Genomic DNA, 22,109 nt, shown 5'->3' on the forward strand with positions numbered 1-22,109 from the left:
TTATTTGTATGTTGAGAAATTGCATGTAAATGGACATTGGTGATTGAAACAAGTTAAGGATTTTTAAAGTGAGCCATATGGTATAAATTGTGTAATAACTATAAACTGAGTTGGTTGTAAGTGCCCCAAGGCATTGTTGGTCCTTGTGTGTGCCACCCATTGGTTATTAGGTACATTTGAGGTATTAGAAAACAATTGCAAATTTGGGGATTTTAGGAAAAACAAAGGAAACTCTGGCGAATTTTCTGTAGAATTGGCATAATCTAGACGAACTTCGGGAGAGCATATCTCCCTCCACAGAGGTCCGATAGGGACGTTCCATACGCCATTTTAAAGCTTTAGATGTCCCCTACATTGTGTTAAAATCTGAGGAATTTCTGGGGTGTACACCTTTCTGTAGAAACCTGTGAACACAGACTGTCCAGAACGCACCTATGCAGGGGCTGTTTCTGGCAGTTTTTGGGAATTTTACTCTTGGTTCGTTTCTCGGTCAAATTAAGTGTATGATATATTGTGCTAAAAGGATTGATCTGCACTCTTCATGTTCTTTATTGCATTTGTCAAGGATGTGAGTTGAGTAATGATGGATGTTTGTGCATCCACTTCATACATTCCCGGTTCCCTTATCAGAGTTGATCTTTCAGATGGCCATTGAAGGTGCTTGTTGCCCAATCTTTCTACGACTCCAAATTGAGATTCATATGTTCCATTAAAGAAGTCTCCACTTACAGCAATATCAAAATGGGTTTGAGAGTTTGGATCGAGCTCTTTGTAGAAGGACTGTAGAACTCCCCATATCTCAATCCCATGGTTCAGGCACTTCTATATCAAGCCCTTGAATTGTTCCCAGGCCTCAAAAAGATTTTCACCAGGATACATTCTGAAGTTTGCTAAATTAGCTCTAATTTCAACACTTCTGGACATAAGAAAGAATCTCTCAATAAATTGATCTAATAAATCTTCCCACGAGTGAATGGAATTCAGGGAAAGAGATCTCAACTAATCTTTAGCCTTATATCTGAGAGAATGTGGAAATAGCCACATCCTCAATCTTGCTTCAGTCATTCCTTTAGACATGAAATTGTTACAAATGTCCATAAAATTGTTAAGGATCTTTTTTAGGCAAACTATAGAATACCCCAACTTCCCTAATCATGTTAAATATAATTAGTTTAAGCTTGAAGTTTTGGGCTATGACAAGGGGAGGAACAATTCCGCTCCCAGGTCTATTGCTGGAAGAAGCAGCTAAAGCTTTAAGTGTCAGTTCTCTCGATCTCTCTTCTTTGTTCTATTCATTATTTTCATTATGTTCTTCATTTTTCAATCTTGTATTCCTTGTCTTCTATTCTCAGCCATTTCTCTCTCTTGGTTTTCTCTCTGAATTCTTCTTCTCAATTTGAATTTCCTTTCTGGCTGAGGATCACATGGTGTTCTTTCTAAATCAGATTCGTAATCTAACAAGCACGAACACGCAAGTTTTTGAAAAATTTACATGCTCCGACACGCGTCCGACATTTGGGGACACGCGGTCAACTCTCCGACACGTTCCGACATTTTTTCCGACACGCAGTCAACTTTTTTCAACATGCGGTCAACGTTCGGACACGCTTGGACACGTTTTTTTTAATCTTAATTTTATTTTTTTAACTAAATATAAAGAAATAATTTATAAATTAATTTTTTTCTGTTATGAAATTTGACATGAAAAATTAACAAAGTACGAAAAATTATTTATATTTATATTTATGTTATGAAATTTAAATATTTGATTGGTTATATGACTTATTATGGACTCTTATATGTATTAAATCTAAATTATATTATATATATTAAAATTTTTATTTAATATCAAAATGTGTCCCAACGTGTCAAAATATGACATTTTTCAGAATTAACGTGTCGGCGTGTCGTGTCGTGTCGTGTCCCGTGTCCCGTGTCGTGTCCCGCGTCCCGTGTCCGTGTCCGTGCATCATAGTTCATAATCACTTACACTCATAAACAGATGTTTCAATGATTCAGGAACAACAATAATGCAGAAAGTTAAAAAAAAATGCAAGAGTCTATGTTAAAATAAAATTAGACAAAGGCAGTAAAATCAAAATAGTAAGGATAAAAATAGAATAACATATCTATAATCAAAGACAACGAAAAACAACTCAGGCAATGGTGTCAAAAACTTGTTGACGTGCGTCACCTAAAAGAAATCTCAATAAATGAGAGTATAATGGTTGCTTATCTTACCCACGAGGAAAATTATTTTGAATTTGATTAAAGAGATGTATTCTGCAAAATCAATATATTTACACGTCTAATCAGCAAACAAGGAACATCAATGTAAATGGTAGCATTAGCTTGGGATTCTAACTTGTCCAATTGTTCTTTCTTATAAACATGAATTAAAAATAGAGATATAGTGATAATTTTTATTTTAATTAGGGGCAAAATGGTCAAAAAGTCCAAATTAGTTTCTCTCGTCGATTGGTTCATCCTTTCTCAGAAGGAATAAGAGATAACATGAACAATTATTGATGCACCTCGTTTTTCCATGAACCAGCAATCACTCCCGTTTGAAGTTTTGAACCTACACTGTAATCACTCGCGGCTTTCAAATCTCTCACTTTCTTGCTTGATTCACTTTTGATATTGGCTTGTATCAAAGATAAATATGACAATGTTAAGTGTTGGCAAGGAGAGATTATACAAGTTCCAGAGAAATGGGCTCCATTTGATGTTGTGTTCTATTATTTCCTACATGCTTTGCCCTTCAAACTTGACGAAATTCTTGGGTCTTTGGCTAAACAAATTGATAGAAGAAATTAATAAATGAAATTAAATGAAGGAAATTTCTTAGTTATCCACTAGGAGGTTGGTACATTGTACCCATAAGTAATAAATGGTATATGTATTCTAAAAATGAACTGAAATTAATTCATTTAAATAAGTTGAAAATAAGTCAACCCGCAAGTCATTTTTTGAGTCAATCCGCGAGTCATTTTTTGAGCCAAACAATGAGTCATTTTTTCGGGCCAACTCGCGAGCCATGTTTTCGACTCAACCCGCGAGTTAACCCTAACCCGGCTCGGGTCGAGTTGGGTTTTTTGACTTTTTTTTTCTTCGAGCCAACCTTAACCCGTCTCGTTTTTTTTGGATTGGAAGCGGGTTGGGCCGGGTCAAGTCGGGTTGGCCCATTTTGTCAACCCTAAGTCCGGTGGTGTAATTGCAAGAAATTAAATTTAACAAAATGTAAATTTTTTGTTTTGTGTTTTTCTTTCAGAAAAATCTTCAGAAGCAAATTTAAACTATCAGTACCGAAAAATAATAAAAACGAAGGAACACTATCTAATAAAGCAAAAAGGGGTTCACTGGGCAATTCAAATCTTGGCACAATGCTTGAGACAATGAAATTGTTCAGATCACTTGTAATTGCCAATGCAGATTTCTCTTGCTTTTGTACTAATTGGTTTATAGAAACAGAACCTCACGTTCCCTTGCGGTTATGGGTGTTCGCGGTCTGGATTGGATCGATTTTAGAAGCAAAAATTATCTGATTCAATCCCTTCGATTTGATCATATAATCATCCATTTGATTTTGATTTTTTTTCAAATCCGATCTGATCCAATCCAATTTTTTTCGATTTGGATTGGATCGGTTTTTGGTTTTTTGAATATCCTAAAATTCATTTCATGATTATTGTGCAAATAACATCTTTTGTATATATTGGCTTTATAATTTTTTTTTTTTGAAATACAAGAGCATTAGTAAACTATAATATAATTTTTTAATTTTTGCAATGAGATATGAAGCTCTACAAAGATAAAATTTTGTTGATGAGATATGACTAGATTTTTGCTTAGGTTTAGTTGATGGGTTAATGAGTCTTGGGTTTAAAATTTTTTACGCTATGATTAGGGAAATACCCAAGTAGGTAGAAGGAAATTAATATATTGGATCGGTTTGGATTAGATCGGTTTTCATCAACCCATCCAAAAACCGATCCAATCCAATTAAAATTTGCAGTTTTTAATCGGTTTTTGGTTTTTGGTTTATTCGGTTATCGATTTTTCGGTTCGGTCACCGCGGTTTGAATCGGTATGGATCGGTTGATGAACACCCCTACTTGCGGTTATCAAACACATCTGAAACACAGACTCGTTATTGTGTGTCGAACACGTGTCCGATACGACACGCGGTCAATATTTTGGGATACACAGTCAACGCTCTGACACGTTTTTTCGACACACAGACAACTTTTTCCGACACATGGTCAACGTTCAGATACTTTTTTTTTTAGTCCTAATTTTATTTTATTAATTAAAAAAATTCATTTATAAATCAATTTTTTCTGTTATGAAATTTGACATGGAAAATTAACAAGGTACGAAAAATTATTTTTGTTTATATTTATGTTATGAAATTTGAAAATTTGATAGGTTATATGACTTATTATGGACTGTTATATTTATTAAATATAAATTATATTATATATATTAAAAATATTATTTAATATCAAAATGTGTCTCAACGTATCAAAATATATCATTTTTTAAATTTAACTTGTCGACGTGTCGTATCTTGTGTTAGCATCCGTGCATCGTAATCAAACACTACCCCGTTAAACCAACCAAACAAACAGTGCACAAAAAGATACCCACAAACCTATTTCCGCATCGACAACCACATTCATCCCAAAATAAAACAAATAATAAATTAAACAAAAATAGACCTTGAAAGCAGATTCCCAACGCATAGCCGTTCTTCTTTCTCTGGTCATTGGTCGCTCAGTGGCCTCTCTCTGAAATATCACAGACATTGCTTTCTGCGAAGCTATCTTCCTGTTCACCATCTCCTTCCTCTCCCTCGCTTCCTTGGCCTTCTGCTTCTCCACTTCCATGGCTCTTCTTCGTGTCCTATCATCCCTCAACGCCACTGTTGTTACGGGTAGTTTCTCTGATTCGGCAATGAATGAAGAAGTAGAAGGGAGTTCGGGTCGGGTCAAGGCTTGTGCCCGTATTGAAGAGTTTCGACGAGTAGTAATAGGTGGAGGGATGGTGGTGGTGGAGAGTGAAGCCATTGGATTTTGTTTGCTACTCTTGAGGAGGTAACAAGATACATATATGACAAACAAGGTGAATTATTTTAGTTTATTTTCAAGGAGAGTACCTATAGGCTATATGATTTTTTTTTTTTATCATCGTATATAAATAAAATTAGTGAAAATTTTACATTGATTTAATTAAAAATCTCTACAAAATTATTATGGTGATGGTTTAATCTTTGAAAAGTTTCTATACTAAAAAAAAAATTCTTTGAAAACTTAATTTAACAACAAATATCTTTATAGAAATTTATAGAAAAATAGTGTTGCTTTTATTATAGAATTATTTTGCCAAACTCGCACATAAGTGTGTGATACGAAAACAAAAAAAAGTTAATGGGAATAACTTACTTCTATACAAGTAAATTTTTTACGGCATAAACAAAAATATTAAATTTAAAATTTATATTACAACACTTTAAAAAATCAAATTAATAATTTAATTTTAATTTTTTAAAATTTTTATATATAAGATTTCTCCTAAAATTTTATTTCAAAATAGATAGGGTCTATTTGATTGTGTTATGTGTTTTTTGTTTTTAAAATTATTTTGTAAAATAGTTAATGAAATATGTGTTTTCGATATTTTTTTTTTTTTTTGAAAGTTAAAAATCAAAACACAAAATAAAAATAACTCAGATATTTTCTCTGAATTTAATTCTAATAAACAAAAAAAGTACTTATAATTTTTAAAACTAGTTTTACACAACAGACCTTATCAAATAGTTTTATTTATTTATTTTTTTCCAAAAATCTAAAAATTATTTTGGAAAACAATATTCAAACATGGCCTTAGTCTCTTAGTTACTTTTTCCATTTATTTATTAGATAGGATATTGTGACACGCAACTAATGTTACGCACAATGTTACGACTACATCTTAAATCGTTGATTTTCGTCAATCAACGGTTATCATTTTTCAAATCAAACTCATTAATTAATTATTAATTCGCAATAAATGATAATCGTTGATTGACGGAAATCAACGGTTAAGATGTGGACATAACATTGTGCGTGATATTATTTGTGTGTCACAATATCCTATCCCTTATTTATTTTGAATTCTTAATCTTAGTGCAGAAATTACTGGGTTGTCTCTAAAATGTCCAAAGCTGCCACTGTTGAAAAGAGGTCCCACTAGCCTTGCAACTTCTTCCTTGAGCCGAAATAGAATAGTAGAGGAAAGACTTCAGCTATAGCCGTATACTCTTAGAATTAGACTTAAAGGATTGAGGTAAGCCTATGAACTTCGACCCCCTTTGAATGATTCTATGAGCTGTGCATTGCAATGAACTGTATTGGATTTAGTGGGAACATGATATGTTGTGATGTATTTCATATTTAGCAACTTTGAATGGATTGATTGATGATGCCTTATGACAAATGAATGAGCTTTCTAGTATTTTGATGAATGATGTAAGCCTGGCCAGGTTTAAAAGAATAAGAGTGTCTCTTAGGAATTTCATTCCTAGAGTGAGCTCACCCTGGATGAGTCTCATGGAGGCACAAAAGACAAGTGTATGAGATTATGTAAAATGAGAAATGCTAACTTGTCTAGGATGGGATTAGAAAAAGGATGTTTTGTCTACTTGATTTTGGCATCAAGGCTGTTGAATGTACTGAATTGTTTTATAATATTTTGGTTGTTGTTGTACCTGTCAGCCAAGTTAATTTAAAAAAACAGTTTAGCAACTTATAATAGCTTGCACAGTACATGTATCTATGTATTTCAGGCCATGGAGTTGCCAACATCAAGTAATTGAACCTTGGAATGAAAATATGCCTAGCTCTACGTAATTCAATGTTCAAGCTGCTGAATATTGCTATTCAATTCTTTATCATGTAAATTCTTATGATTCTAATTGTAAATTCTTAATATAAAATATTTGGTGGGTCTGTATATAAAAATTCTCATCCTTTTGAACAATATGTACACATGGAAATTTTGGAACCAAACTGACATCGTGAGAGACCATATTTTATATGATATTTACTCGTTTTATAAATTTGAACCCTTTAAACTTAATTCTTAGGACTCTTAGTTTGGTACCACATTCTTTAACAATGAAAAAGACATTCATACAAAGTTCCAACAATTTTAATGATATCAGTTGTCATCACTGGCTTTGAAAATTTCACTAGAGCTCCAAGTTTCCTATCTGCCATGGATGTCTGTAATACTAACATTGTTGATGGAGTACAATTTAAGGCTTTCATCGGAGGATAGTGAACTAAGCATATTCTGCCTCAGGATGAATGCAGGTTGCCTTGGAGGAGGAAGATCCGCAATCTCACTGTTAAGCATAGAAATTACTGCAGCCATATTGGGCCTGTCTGCAGCAAATTCTTGTACACACAAAAGTCCTATGTGTATGCACCTCATAATATGCTTTTCAAGGCTAGGATCATATATTCCTGGATCTACTAAAGATATAACATTTTCTTCCTTCCATTGTATCCAGACCTAAAAATGAAACAAAAATCAATTAGTTTGAAGTTTTATGAGAAAAAAGACTACAAAACTTCCGTAATTATGCCAGGGATCAATTTTAGAGACTTACAAGTCCCAAGAGGGTAAGAGAATTTTCATTGTCATAAAAGCTTGAGTTTCGTCTTCCACAAACAATCTCAAGTAGCAAAACTCCAAAGCTAAAGACATCTGATTTCTCAGAAAACATTCCTTGCATGGCGTATTCAGGGGACATATAGCCACTACATTGAAATATAACAATTCATTCTCCATGTATGTGACATTAACCTTAGGCAAAAAAGAAGGCACACTTACTAGGTTCCCACAATCCTTTGGGTATTGGCTTGATCTTCTCTCCCTCCAAAGATTCTTGCCATGCCAAAGTCTGATATTTTTGGATTTAGCTCCTCATCTAGCAAGATATTACTTGCCTTCAAATCTCTATGTATGATTTTTAGCCTGGAATCTCTGTGGAGATAAAGCAATCCTCTAGCTATTCCTTCTATTATGTTAAAGCGCTTTCTCCAATCCAAGAGTTTATTTTTTGATGGATCTGCAAAAATAAAAACCAAAAGATAGCTTATTATTTTTAATTTATCAGAAGATGCATAACGTGCTTTGTAGAAAACATATATTAGCATGCTTTCAAGAAAACTCGCTATCATCGAAACCATTGTTTATTTTTTATGAAAAATAAAATAAAATTATGTGGCAAGTCTTGGAGTTGCAGTAAGATTGCTCTTTGTAATTTGAAAGTCACATTTTAAGGTCTGGAAGTAGTCTCTATGTAAAAATATAAGAGTAAGGCTGCATATAATTAACTCTCACCCCTACCTTCACAAATTGGGTTGTAAAACGGCTTCTTTGTGATTTAAAGGTTATGGATTTATAAGGATTGTCTTCACCCTACCCTCGTTAATGAAGATTTAATGGGGAGTGATTTTAATAAAGTAATACATGAAAGCTTTGATTTGAATATGAGCCAGATATTAAAGGGCCATCAAAAGAACTAACCAAACACATATGCATCCAAACTTCTATTTGGCATGTACTCATATATCAGCATCTTTTCTTCTCCTTCAATACAGCAGCCAAGAAGTTTTACAAGATTGCGGTGTTGAAGCTTAGAAATTACCAAAACTTCATTCATGAATTCTTCTAGACCTTGTCCAGATGCTCTAGAAAGTCTTTTAACTGCTATTTCCTTACCATCTTGCAGTTTCCCCTGCAATACAATATCAAGAAACAGAAATATAAACATTGACTTCAAACATGATTAACTTTGCTCGATTTAATATACCTTGTATACTGCACCGAAACCACCCTGGCCAAGTTTGTTGGATAAGTGGAAGTAGTTTGTGGCAGTTGCAAGCTTTTCAAAGCTAAAATGTAATAGCTCCTGTAGCTTAGCTTGTGATAATTCTCCAATTACATTGTCGTTTGTGTGTTCTACAGATTCAGATGTTTCACCTTTGTTAAATCGAATAAATCCACTGTTATTTTTTCTTTGCTGTTTTATTAGATTGCCATGGTATATCAGGAGTTATAAACATCAATCATGCAAACTTAGATCCCATATCAATAAAATCTAACAACGGTGGTATATTACCTGGGTGCAAAGCCCTTCCAAAAATGACAAATGCACAAGTGACAAATATGAAAGTTACTATTATCACTGTAACTGTCAGGATGACTTTTATGTTTCGCCCTTTATCTGTAATTCAAGGGAATATCAACATTAACAATACATTTATCCGTTATCCCAAATTAATTGGGTCGGCAATTCAGGGAACATAAACATATAAAATTTAAAATTGAAGAATTTATGCCTATAGAAAATTAAAGAACTATATATAAATTTTTGTTCTGATAATACCTGGCACACCAAGTTCTGTATAGGCTACACGAATGTAAAGATCAGTTCCTCCACTTGGGAATTGTTGTATATCAATTAGGTTCCCATTCCAAGACATACAGCCAATTGCATCATCATATGCATATGCAATGCAAGAGCAATTCTCCAAGCACCCGCTTCTGCATGTGTCTTGTGTAACAGATGACCCTTGTGCAAAATCAGGAACTTTGACCATCTGCAATGGCAAAAACCCATCTGCTTTATTACTATCCACACTTGTGTTTTGATTGTTGGTCCTTTCACACTGCAGAGGTGTGCTTCTAACACATCCATTAGTCCAGTTTTGTCTATTCCATTCCTCTTTGTTCCTTGGCTCAAACCCTTTCAAACAGCTACATATTGGTGAGCCCTGTGAACTACAGCTTGCAAATGCGCCACATATACCATAAACATCACAATCTGATTCGTGACTATTCCATGTAACTTGCCATTGCTTCTGCTCATCATCCCATTGATTTTCCAGCAATTGGCCTTGGGAATTCAAGGTATACATTAAGGGTCCTATCCCATATACCGTAAAAGATACATCAATTGTTCCATTACCATCATCTTGAACTTGAAAACCACTGAGATACAAAGTTCCCATGTTTAGTACCCCTATAAAAACTTGACCATTCCATGGACCACTGCGCCAGTATGGCTGGGTTCCATTCCAAATGAACACTTCAGGAATCTTTAGGCGTTCAACACTAGAAGAAAAGCTTCCAATGGATGGATCAGAAAGGCTTTTCCATGATGTAAGTTCTACTTTCTCCCCTGTTATTTTGTTGCTTGTAATTTTCATATGGGGTAACCAAGTATTTGAAGGATTGTTGAAACTCTCCCATATGGTGTTTCCTGTTGTGTTATCCAGCAAGAGAAGGCTTCCATAATCTGAAAGTTGGGAAGTAGAATTGGATGCAATATTGGACACATTTGATGACCAAAGAACCTGTTTGTTTCCATTCAATACCACAAGATTGCCATCTTCAGATATTGTTACAACCCCAGAAGAATCATTCAGTGGTTGGTTTCTATTAGCCACCCATGTGACAGTGAGGTTGGACTTGCACCAAATTCCTACATAGCGATTTGTAGAGTCAGTGCTGAAGAACCCCAAGGTGAAGTTTCCACTATTGGAGGTAAGAGTTTCAGGGTCCTTGATGAATTGAAATGATGTGATGCTGTATTTGGCAATACCATCAACATCTAAAAAATAACAACTCAAGATAATAAAAACATACAACAAATTTTTGCGCCTTATGAAATCCATTACAGGCATGAATTCAATATGTTCAAAACACTTTGATAATGATGATGGATTATAGATCCAGTAAATATCTATCTTTTCTTCTACACTGGAATTTAGTAAATAAATTCATCAATTTGCCTTGCTTGGGAGTAGAAGAATTATTCAATTTTATTTTATTTTTTATTTTTTTGGTTGAAGCCTTCCCTAGAAATTTATACTATTTAAAATTAGGGGTAGGATATTGTAACAACCAACTAGTGTTACTACCAATGTTACGACCAATCAATTTCATTGTTAGATCGATTATGTTGATCCAACGGTTATATTTATTTCCATATTTATTTAATGCTTTCACATTAAATATGGGAAATCATAACCATACAAAGGTGAAAATAAATATAAAGTATTAAATATAAGGAATCATAACTATATAAAGATGGAAATAAATATAACCGTTGGATCAACATAATCGATCTAATGGTGAAATTGATTGGTAGTAACACTAGTTGGTTGTTACAATATCTTTCTCCATATATAAATATAAAAAATCATAACCATACAAAGGTAAAAATAAATATAAAGTATTAAATATGGAGAATCATGACCATACAAAGATGGAAATAAATATAACCGTTGGATCAACATAATAGATCTAACGGTAAAATTGATTGGTAGTAGCACTAATTGGTTATTATGATATCCTACTCTTATATATATACACAGAGAGATGAGAGATGTCCTTAGAAAACCTAAGGTAGAGTCTAGAAAGTTTTTTCAAATTTTTTTAAAAAAAAGTAATTTACATGTTTTAAAAAAATAACTTACACCCAATAGAGAGAGTTTTCGATTTTTTTTTTTTTAAAAAGTTATTTTTCCCTAAAAATTAATCTAATTCAAACATGTTATTAGCAGTTTTTTCGAACTATATGATTGTAATCTCTAAATCTAACTAAATCTATTCTTATGATATATAAAAATTCGATTGTACTAAAATAATACTGTTTCAGAAAATATATAAAAATCGAATTTTTAGAATCATATATACTATGATATAAACTTTTATTATATATTAAAAAATTGAAGTCAATGGACTAATAGTTAGGGTTTTTGTAAAAAAATTTAATTCAATCTTCAAGCGTATGCAACTATTTTAAGATAAAATAATTGGTTTTCAAAGTCATTAGAAATAGGTTATTGGCGAAAATTTTAAATGATTTGTAACGTGGAACTTTCATACCATATTTGTAAGACAAAATAAAAAAAAATAAAATAAAAAAAACTAATTTTGGACAAAACTAACCTTAATACGACTAGATCAAACAGGATTGTTTGTGAAAAGATTAGATAACGTTGAATAACCAAATGGTGGTAGTTTAGTTGGCATATAAAATATGTGAGATGAGAGTATCTGTTCGATTCTCTCTAATGTCATCTTTGAAAGAGATTTAAAGTCTTAATTCTGGATCTGCTCCAAATCGGACTAGTCACGAAGCTGGGAACCGATAGGATATTTAAAAAAAAAAAAAGATAACGTTGCAGAAAAATACAACATTTTTTTTAAGGAATTAACATTTCTCCTACAATAGTTGATACTTGATAATAAAGAGTTCTCCTACAAAACAACCGTGTTTTGCGGCTTAGGCAAAAAATTTAGGATATTTTGTAATAGCTCTAATCAAATTAATTAGTAAATTAAATGTAATTACGTAATTAAGTATGTATTATTGGATTGAATTAGGTAAAATATCTAATTAAATGAAGGTATATGTTATTTTACCTACCATTTTTTTTCTGTCTACCTTTGCCTACCACTCTAAAACACCATTAGATCAGAATCTTAACTAACATTTATTTTTCTCTCTCTTCTTGAGATTCTGAATAAAAAAGTGGTAGGTAGAATAACATATCTCCTAAATGAATTAAGATCACTTTTTAGGTAAAAAGTGAAGTCAGTGAAAATTACGGGGTAAAAATGTGTGTAGCAAAAGTACCCAAAATATAAAAGCAAAGTTAAAAATATTACTGAAAAATATTCTAGTCCATTGTGTAAAGTTTGGAAGTGATCGGAGTTAAATTGATAGATAAGCTATTAGTCGGTGGAAATAACTTAACCATGTTAAGTGGTGAAAGAAAGTACCTTCCTCACATTTTCTTCTTCTTCTTCTTCTTCTTCTTCGACGCCAAACAGAGAGGGAGAGAGTAAGAGACCATTGTGTGAGCCCTAAACCACAACTCCTCCATTTCTTGCTCAAATCCTTCCATTCCAAAGCCTAAACCACTTAGAATCTTCCTTTCATACTTAATCCTAGCTTGGTTTTGAGTAAGGAGCATTGTGGTGTGAGATTTCTTCCTCCCATGAATTCGAACCCTTAAAGATTGTGGGCATTTCACTTCTTGGGAGTTTTAGGAGAAATCATTCCTTGGTTGAGCAACCATTTGTGGTAAGTTTCCACTCCTTAAACTTAGTTTTAATAGAGATTGTAAGATGGAGAAAGATGATGAATAGTGTTTTACAATTTACACAATGTCCATAAAATAGGCCTATTGCCCTTTCATCACATACATGCTTTACAATTTACACAATGTCCATAAAGCATTAAATTACAATTATCCAAATGTAAATATAACTACAATAATTACATCAATGCCAATAATTACAACACCCTAGACTTAGCCAAATAACACTACATGAACAACAAAAGCATGAAACACATAACTCATACAACACAATGTTCATGTACTAAGTCTAGCCTATGCCAAATATGGCCCAAAATGCAAAATGACACTAAAACTCAAAGACTTCATGTACTCATCTCGTGGGCCTCTTCCAATGCTCAAGTACTGCTACCACCACCTGAAACATAGTCCCATAATGTGGAGTGAGATATACGAATATATCTTAATAATCCAAACGTTCTGAAGGATCATTCCGCCCAATGACTCACTCAGATATAACATATAATTATGAATTATAACAACATAGGGATATAGCAAGGGATTTAGAGAAGTAGGGATATAACAGACAGATGGATGTAGAAATGGATTTAGAGAGATAGGGACATAAAAGAGAAAGACATACGATGGAGCAGGAATGGTCATAGCCAAAACCATGCACCATCCGGCCTACTGGCCTCGACATATAGCCTACGAGCTCTCGTCCAAGAATATGTTCCAGGAACATCATTCGAGGCGCCCCCTTCTATAACACCCGAGACATTCCTAGAGTGCTCCTAAACAGATAACATCTCCACGGCCCCAGACCAACTGAAACTCCCTACGGAGACCTATTCAGTGAAAGTCCCCATCGCCATACGACAACTATCTACTGGCCAGAGATACGGTACAACTCGATGTACCCAATATATACATATGTATGAACATGTTATAATCACACCATTGCACAAACAACTTCCAACCACTACCCAAATGGGCATGGTGGAACACACACGGGGATTAACCCCAGTACCAAGAGATTACCTTCTTGAAGCTCACAAGCTAGGTAGCTTCAAATGCAAGTTATCTCTAACTTATTCCAATCATAAATGCCTACACAAAAGGTCATTCCCATTAGCACCACAAAGACCATTCAATTGGTCATAAACTAAATCATGCAAATGATACATAATTACTTACCAAAATCTTTTTGGTCAAGGACCAAAGGCAATCAACCAAGCTCAATCATCAAAGATCACGTCCGTGGGAGGCAACCTACAATGATCACACATAGGATCATCAATTCACTTGTACATCAAGTTGAAATGCAAAACAATACATTTCCCCCACACACAACACCAATTCGGCCTTCATGGCCATTTTACACATATCATGTTGTAAATTTTCTTTTAACATTCCTATGGTTTTCTAAGCCTACCATAACCTCATTTCAAGTCCACAACTTCATTTAATCACAACTCAACTTCATTTTCCCTAATTTCCCTTTTAAGGCCGAAACCAACACCTATGAGCATCTAATGATTCAGCTTTCAATTCACATGCATTACACAATCACACAATCTATTTAAACTTGGTTCAAACCATTACAAACTCAATTATACCAACTTTGCATCATCCTTTCTCATTTTTTCCTCCTTGGCTGAAATCTACATGCAATGCCACCAAGGGATTTTCAATCCATTTTCACACATTAAACACATCATTCATCATATAATTAACCACAACAATTACTCCAAAACTAAATTTCCTAATCACACAACAATCTATTTTCACAAAGTCATACTCATCCAACCACAAATTTGCCTAAGTTACAAGACTTTTTCTCAATAAATTTTATGAGCTCAATTACCATAAAATATCATTCTAAGACACATTTATCTAATACACAATTTCAATTTGAAGTCCTTAACCACATCAATTCAACCACACATAGCTTAGGTTTCAATTTTCAATCCAACAAAATATTCACCAATAGGTAGAGAAACTTACCAAGGATCAAGGCCTAGGACTCCTCCACACAATACTCAAGCAATAGCTCAAGCAAACAACTCCAAGAACACCGTTTTTTTCCTCAAAATCTGTGGGCTTGGGTGTGGAATTTCTCCAAATATAGAGAGTTTCAAGGCCTAAGGATGGTTGGGTTGGGTTTGGATGGTGGTTTACATAAAATTTGATGACAAACTTTGTTGATTTTGGTGAGTTAATGTGGAAGAAATCTGAGCATGAATTTTTGCCCAATAACCATCAATGGCCGCGAGTTTGGAGAGGAAGGAGGAGAGAAGGTGTAGCTTGAATAGTGTTGTGTACATGTGGCTTTAGCCACTTAAGTATATGGGTCCCACTTGCCACCTCACTCAATTCAAATTATTTCAAATCTTCCACTTAAACCACCAATCTCCAAATAATTCCTAGACTAATTATATACTCCAAATTTTAACATTCACCAAAGTCCTTTAATTGTCCTTGAGCAGATGAATCTGGAGTATTTCGATCATTCGGTGAAATCACAGTTTTAAGTTGATATGTGTATTGTGAGCATGTTTATCCAAAATCCATAATTTTAATCAAATTTCATCAGTAATCATAATTCTTAGTCCTACATACCACTTCCAGCTTATATTCAAACCTATAGCTCAAATTTTACTCGGCACACTTTTTGGTGCAAAGTACCGCTGTATTTTAACCCGATAAAAATACTATTCATCAAATTTCCAAAAACTTGCCTAACCACTCAATTTTCCGTTCTGAATCCATTTTCAGGGTTAGTTTTCCAATTTGAGACCTTATGCTAACATTTTACTGTTTAGGGTTACGTGTTTGTCAAATTACCGTTTTACCCTTTTTACGTATTTTGACCCAAAACTCAGGATTTTCACTAATCCTACCTTTTAATCCTTATTTAAACTAGATTTACATGTTTTAAAACTATGAGGTGTTATATTCACCCCTCCTTTTTGAAATTTTGTCCGCAAAATTAAAATCATACTTGTCCTCTAACTTAGGATATAGGCAGAGAATCTCATCCTCCCACTCCCAAGTAGCCTCCTCAGGTGTGCGTCCTCCCCTCTGAATCTTTAACATTGGAATAATCTTGCTTCTCAGTCTCTTTTCACTGCGGTTAAGTATATCAACAGGCCTGACAAGAGTCTTCAGATTCTCCCGAATTTCAATATCATCCGGTATCACCACATGTGATTCATCCAGAATATAACGTCGTAGTTGTGACACATGAAAAATATCATGTAGATTGGCTAACTGGGGAGATAAGGCAATCTGATAGGCCACTAATCCAACATTTTTCATAATCTGATACGACCCAATAAATTTAGGACTCAGCTTCTTTACTCCCAATGCACGGCCAACACCCGTAACCGAAGATAACCACACAAATAGATGGTCTTCTTCTTCAAATTCAAGCAGTCTATGTTTATTATCATAATAGCTTTTCTGTCGATTCTGTGCATGTTTCAGTTTCTCTCTAATCATCTCAATCTGCACAGTAGTTTCCTGCACAAAATCTAGACCAAATCTTTCTTTATCACCTACCTCAGTCTAACAAGTAGGAGTCCAACATCTCCGTCCATACAATGCCTCATATGGTGCCATGCCCAGACTGGAATGAAAACTGTTATTATAAGAAAATCCAACCAATGACAAGTATCTGTCCCAAGCAGTACCCTACTCTAATGTGCAAGCTCTCAACATGTCTTTAAGTGTCTGTATGGTCCTCTCAGTCTAACCATCAGTCTGCAGATTATACGCAGTGTTAAGCCTGAGCTAAGTGCCAAAAGCCTACTGCAAAGCTCTCCAAAAGCGTGAAGTAAATTTTGGGTGCTGATCACTCACAATACTAACCGGAATCCCATGGAGTCATACTATTTCATTCATATAAAGCTTTGCCAATCTCTCAGTAGAGAAATCCACTCGCACTAGCAGAAAATGTGCAGACTTCGTAAGTCTATCCACAATAACCCAAATAGAATCGTAACCAGCCTGAGTCCGAGGCAAACCAACTACAAAATCCATAAAGATGCTCTCCCATTTCCATTCTGTAATATCAAGTGGCTGAAGTAGACCAGCTGGTTTCTGATGTTCAATTTTAACTTTCTAGCAAATCAAGCACTTTGACACATACTCTGCAACATCCTTTTTCATCCCAGGCCACCAGAATTTCACTTTCAGATCTTGATGCATTTTCGTCGCACCTGGATGAATAGCATACTGACCCTTATGGGGCTTGGTCATAACCTCCTCTGCTAACACCTTTGGCACAACAATCCTGCCATAATATAATAATAGTCCATGTTCATTCCAAGATATGCCACGCTGGCCCTTCAGATACTTAACACTATCATTTTGTATTTGAGTCTCTTTAATCTTCTCCAGTAACTAATTTTCAATTCTTGTCAATTCAATATCACTAATCCTACCTGCAAAGAAATCAGTTATTTTCAAATCTTTGAATTGTTCAATCACCTCATTATCCCACATCATCATAAGAGACAAACTGACAGACTTCCTGCTCAAAGCATCTGCCACTACATTAGCTTTACCCTGATGGTATTTCAGTTCAAAATCATAATCCTTTAAGAATTCCACACATCTCCACTATCTCATGTTCAGCTCTTTCTGATCAAACAAATATTTTAAGCTTTTGTGATCACTGAACACAACAAATTTCATCCCCTACATAAAATGTCTTCAGATTTTCAATGCAAAAACAATAGCAGCAAGCTCCAAGTCGTGAGTCGGATAATTCTCCTCATGAGGCTTTAACTACCTAAATGCATAAGCAACCACTCTCCTTTCTTGCATCAGAACACTCCCCAAACCTTTCTTAAAAGCATCACAAAATAATTCAAACTCACCTTCTGGATCGGGAAGAGTCAACACAAGAGCAGTAGTCAATTTCTCTTTCAAAGTCAAAAAGCACTCCTCGCATTCCTGGGTCCACACAAAAGGAGTATCCTTTCATGTCAATCGGTTCAATGGTAGTATCATTGTAGAAAAACCCTGTATAAACCTACGGTAATACCCAGCTAAACCCAGAAAGCTCCTGATCATAGTCACAATCTTAGGTCATTCCCAGTCACTTACCACATCAATTTTACTCGGGTCCATCACAACACCACTAGCAGAAATAACATGACACAGAAATTGTACATCAGATAATCAGAATTCACACTTGGAACATTGTCCTTAGATGATCCATATGCTCCTTTTTACTCTTGGAATAAATCAAGGTGTCATCAATGAACATAATAACAAACTGATCCAAATATGGATTAAAGATGCGATTCATGTAGTCCATGAAAACTGTCGGGGCATTAGTAATCCCGAATGGAATCACCTGGTATTCAAAATGTCTGTATTTGGCTCGGAACACCATTTTAGGCACATCCTCTGGCTTAATCCGGATCAAGTGATATCCAGACCGGAGATCAATCTTAGAATATACACACGCTCCCCTCAACTGGTCCAGAAGATCATCAATGCGTGGCAAAGGGTACCTGTTCTTAATAGTAATCTTATTCAGCTGCCGGTAGTCAGTACACAATCTCATGTTACCACCCTTATTTTTCACAAATATAATAGGTGCTCCCCATGGAGACACACTCAGTCTGATAAAATTCTTTGCAGATAACTTCTCAATATATTTCTTCAACTCAACTAACTCCAGTGGCGACATTTGGTATGGAGCCAAAGAGATAGGCCCCGCACCAGGAAACAGATCAATGGAGAACTCAATCTCCATCTCAGGTGGAAATCCGATATTTCATCAAGAAATACATCCACAAATTCATTAACCATCGGAATATTCAGAATTTCCTCTTCCTTATCACCAACAAGTCCATCCAGTAGTACATAACCCAGATCACCAACCTTCAAGGCCTTGACAGTTTGACAGACAGACAGATATCAAGACGGACAAACAGCGGGCTTCTCAGGAGATAACATCAACCTTTTTTTGCAGCAATCAATGATTGTGCAATTTTGAAACAACCAGTCCATACCCCAAATCAGATTAACAGAGGCCAGGGGAAAGACAATCAGATCAATAACATAACCCCTTCCTTCATACACAAATTCAACATCTTTACAAATAAAGGAGGAATCGTTAATCTCTCCTGTAGCAGTAGTATATGCATGGGGGAATCATCCTTGTTACCATTAAATTTAATCCCTTAGCCACATATTCTGCGATGAAAGAATGCATCACTCCTGAATCAAACAAAATAGATAAGTCAAAATTAGAAATAAAGATTGTACCTTTAACCAGATTCAGTGCTTCTTTTGTCTGTTGCACATTGGTAGTATACACATGTCCCACAGTATGAACAAATGGCAAGGCCTGCAGATTTGCAGCCTGCCCAATATTTCTATAAAACTCCCTAACATAATGTCCAACCTTACCACATATAAAACAAGAATTTGGACCAGCCGTACAAGGACCCATGTGGTACCTCTTACATTTTTCACACTGTGGTGTAGAATTTATGTTATTAAATCCACCCCTCTGGGCATCATCTCTCTTGAATTGACCAGGAGGTTGCCTTACTTGCAACCCCCTACCTCTATTATTATTATAATGGTAACCACCCCTATAATTAGAACCTGAAGGACCAGCCGTCCTCTTTACCTCTTGATCTCTGGCAGAACTAGATTTTGGATACCTGCCATATACAATCTCAAACAGTTTACATTGGGTTATATAGTAGTATTTGACATACGTTTAGCAATCTTTTCATTGAGCCATCTCTGAAACTTTGCAGATAAGAAATTCAGAGTAGGCAGAGTACCCCCATAAATAGCGAACTTGACCAATTCATTAAACTTGGCCAAATAAGCAACAACAGATAAAGATCCCTGACCCAACTCTGCTTCCTGGATATCCCTGGAAAAATACTCTTCATGAAATAAGCCCCAAATAGAGCCCAAGTGATCTCCTCACCTTGAATAACATAAGGACGAGAAGTATTGCACCACCACTCGTGTGCATCACCCTCCAGCATATATACAGAATAACTAAGTTTCTGAGGATCTGGACACCTCATAACCTGGAAAATCTTGTCCATCCCCTGCAGCCAGGTAGTCACAACCTTTGGGTACTTTGACCCCAGAAACGTATGAGGTTTATGTTTTCTGAAGGAAATAAGTCTCCTCTCCTCATCAACAGCCTCATCAAACTGCTCAGCAACAACAGAAGTTTGAGCAACAAAAGTAGGATCAACAGTGGGCAGACTAGTCTCACCAGTATGGTGACTAGCTCCACTCTCCCCTTGCTGGGGTGTAACAGATGGCGTAGGTGTAGGAGTCACCGCAGCTGTGTGAGGAGGAGAATCATCCCTCATATGATGAGCTCTCTCAGCCTACATCTCATTCATGAAGGCCTGCATCATATCCTGATTATTTTTCATCAGGTTTTCCTTCATAGTCCTATTAGCTGCCGTCTCAGCCTGCAGAGCATTCAGGACAGCAGTAACCAGATCAGGCTGTGGTGGATCTGCACCTCATGTCCCACGATCGCCACGAATCCTCCTCATGATAACTGCACATGTAACACAATGAAATGAGCTTATCAGACCCACACTAAGGAATTACATATACATTAATCATAAAGAGTCTACAGACAACTATGCAACACAAAACACAGTCATGCATAATCAGAGTTCTCTAGTAAACTGCTCTGATACCATAAAATATAATAGCCCGTTGTACACCAGTATTGTTAACATTGATTATGATATTAAGCGCAGTTATAATCACAACAATTCATTTAAAAATGCGGGTAAACTTTTTCCTTTTGATTACGTAAATGTTTAAAAACAATAATAAAATGTAATGACATAAGATGTGATCATAACTGAATTCAAAATGCGGAAGTAAATAAAATAAAAGCCTAACTATCATACATTATTTATTCTAAGCTGCTAAGGGATTCCCATAAATCCACTTAGCGTAAATTTCACTTTTACGGTTTTTCTATAATTGAACACGCTTCTATTTTCTGGTCACTGTGTGTGACCCCCAAACTATAAGCCTCTCATCTTTTAGTATGTTAATCTAGACTCAATTACCTTTCCAACAAGGTATCACACACATCATTTGGAGTTCACTAGCTCTGGTTGTCACTGTTTGAAATTGGACAAGCAAAACTGCCAGCCAATCCAAAACAGGGCACCAAGCATCCCTCACCATTTCTGCGATTCTGTATAAACCACTCAACCAATTGCTCTCAAAATATAGAATACTAGACACCTTGAGATTTAAGTTGATATATCATGAGCCTAATTTGAGTAAGAATTGAGGGAGAAACAATTCCTGGAAAGTGCAGACCTGATATCCCCCTGCACATGCCTCTTTGGGCAATCTCCACTCAACCGGACCTACAGGATGTTACACAACTTCAAATGATACCGAATTTTGACACAATATAGCTGACATTGCAATCTTCAAAATGATATATGGTACGTACCTATTGGACCTTTGTGGAGGGAGATATGCTCTCTCAAAATTGGCTTGAAAACTGCTCATTTATTTTAAAATTTGACGGCACCTTCATTGTTTATTTAACATATCTCACTTTATCAAAAGTGTGTTTTAAACCTAAAATGGTACCTAATTGACAAAGGTGGCAGACAAGGACCAACAATGCCTTGGTGCTCATATAACCCATAATAATTCACATCATAATCATTACTTTACCTGCTAATCCATAACTATATCGCATGATCAAAAAAATATTTGAAAATGATAACACATATAATTTCAAATATAGCAACAGGGACAACATAACAACTGAAAATTGGACTAGCTAGGGAACAAACCCCACAGATTAATCATATATCTGTAAGAAACAAAGTCTAATCTATTTCTAGGCACAATCTAGAATATAACTCTGTTCCAATCTTGACATTAACTCACCTAATAATATATACATAC

At 35.2% G+C, this 22,109-nt stretch overlaps 1 protein-coding gene across 1 annotated transcript; it reads right to left on the reverse strand.

Annotated features, from left to right (window-relative positions):
* Positions 1 to 7,251: 7,251 nt before the first annotated feature.
* On the reverse strand, positions 7,252 to 20,518 carry LOC133298264 (G-type lectin S-receptor-like serine/threonine-protein kinase At1g11330). The gene is made up of 17 exons (XM_061497530.1): positions 20,119 to 20,518; positions 19,933 to 20,074; positions 19,437 to 19,840; positions 19,336 to 19,388; positions 18,888 to 19,049; positions 18,517 to 18,702; positions 17,643 to 17,720; positions 17,302 to 17,555; positions 17,043 to 17,124; positions 16,153 to 16,673; positions 9,443 to 10,644; positions 9,176 to 9,189; positions 8,867 to 9,076; positions 8,581 to 8,791; positions 7,882 to 8,119; positions 7,658 to 7,808; positions 7,252 to 7,560 (listed from the first exon to the last, which is right to left on the reverse strand). The coding sequence occupies exons 1-17, from the start codon at positions 20,516 to 20,518 to the stop codon at positions 7,252 to 7,254; spliced, it is 4,617 nt and encodes a 1,538-aa protein (XP_061353514.1).
* Between the last annotated feature and the right edge of the window lie 1,591 nt (positions 20,519 to 22,109).

This window comes from Gastrolobium bilobum, unplaced genomic scaffold (genome assembly GCF_033153095.1).
Source record: "Gastrolobium bilobum isolate Gb01-03AN ecotype WA unplaced genomic scaffold, APGP_CSIRO_Gbil_v1 utg1479, whole genome shotgun sequence".
NCBI classification, from domain to species: Eukaryota; Viridiplantae; Streptophyta; class Magnoliopsida; order Fabales; family Fabaceae; genus Gastrolobium; species Gastrolobium bilobum.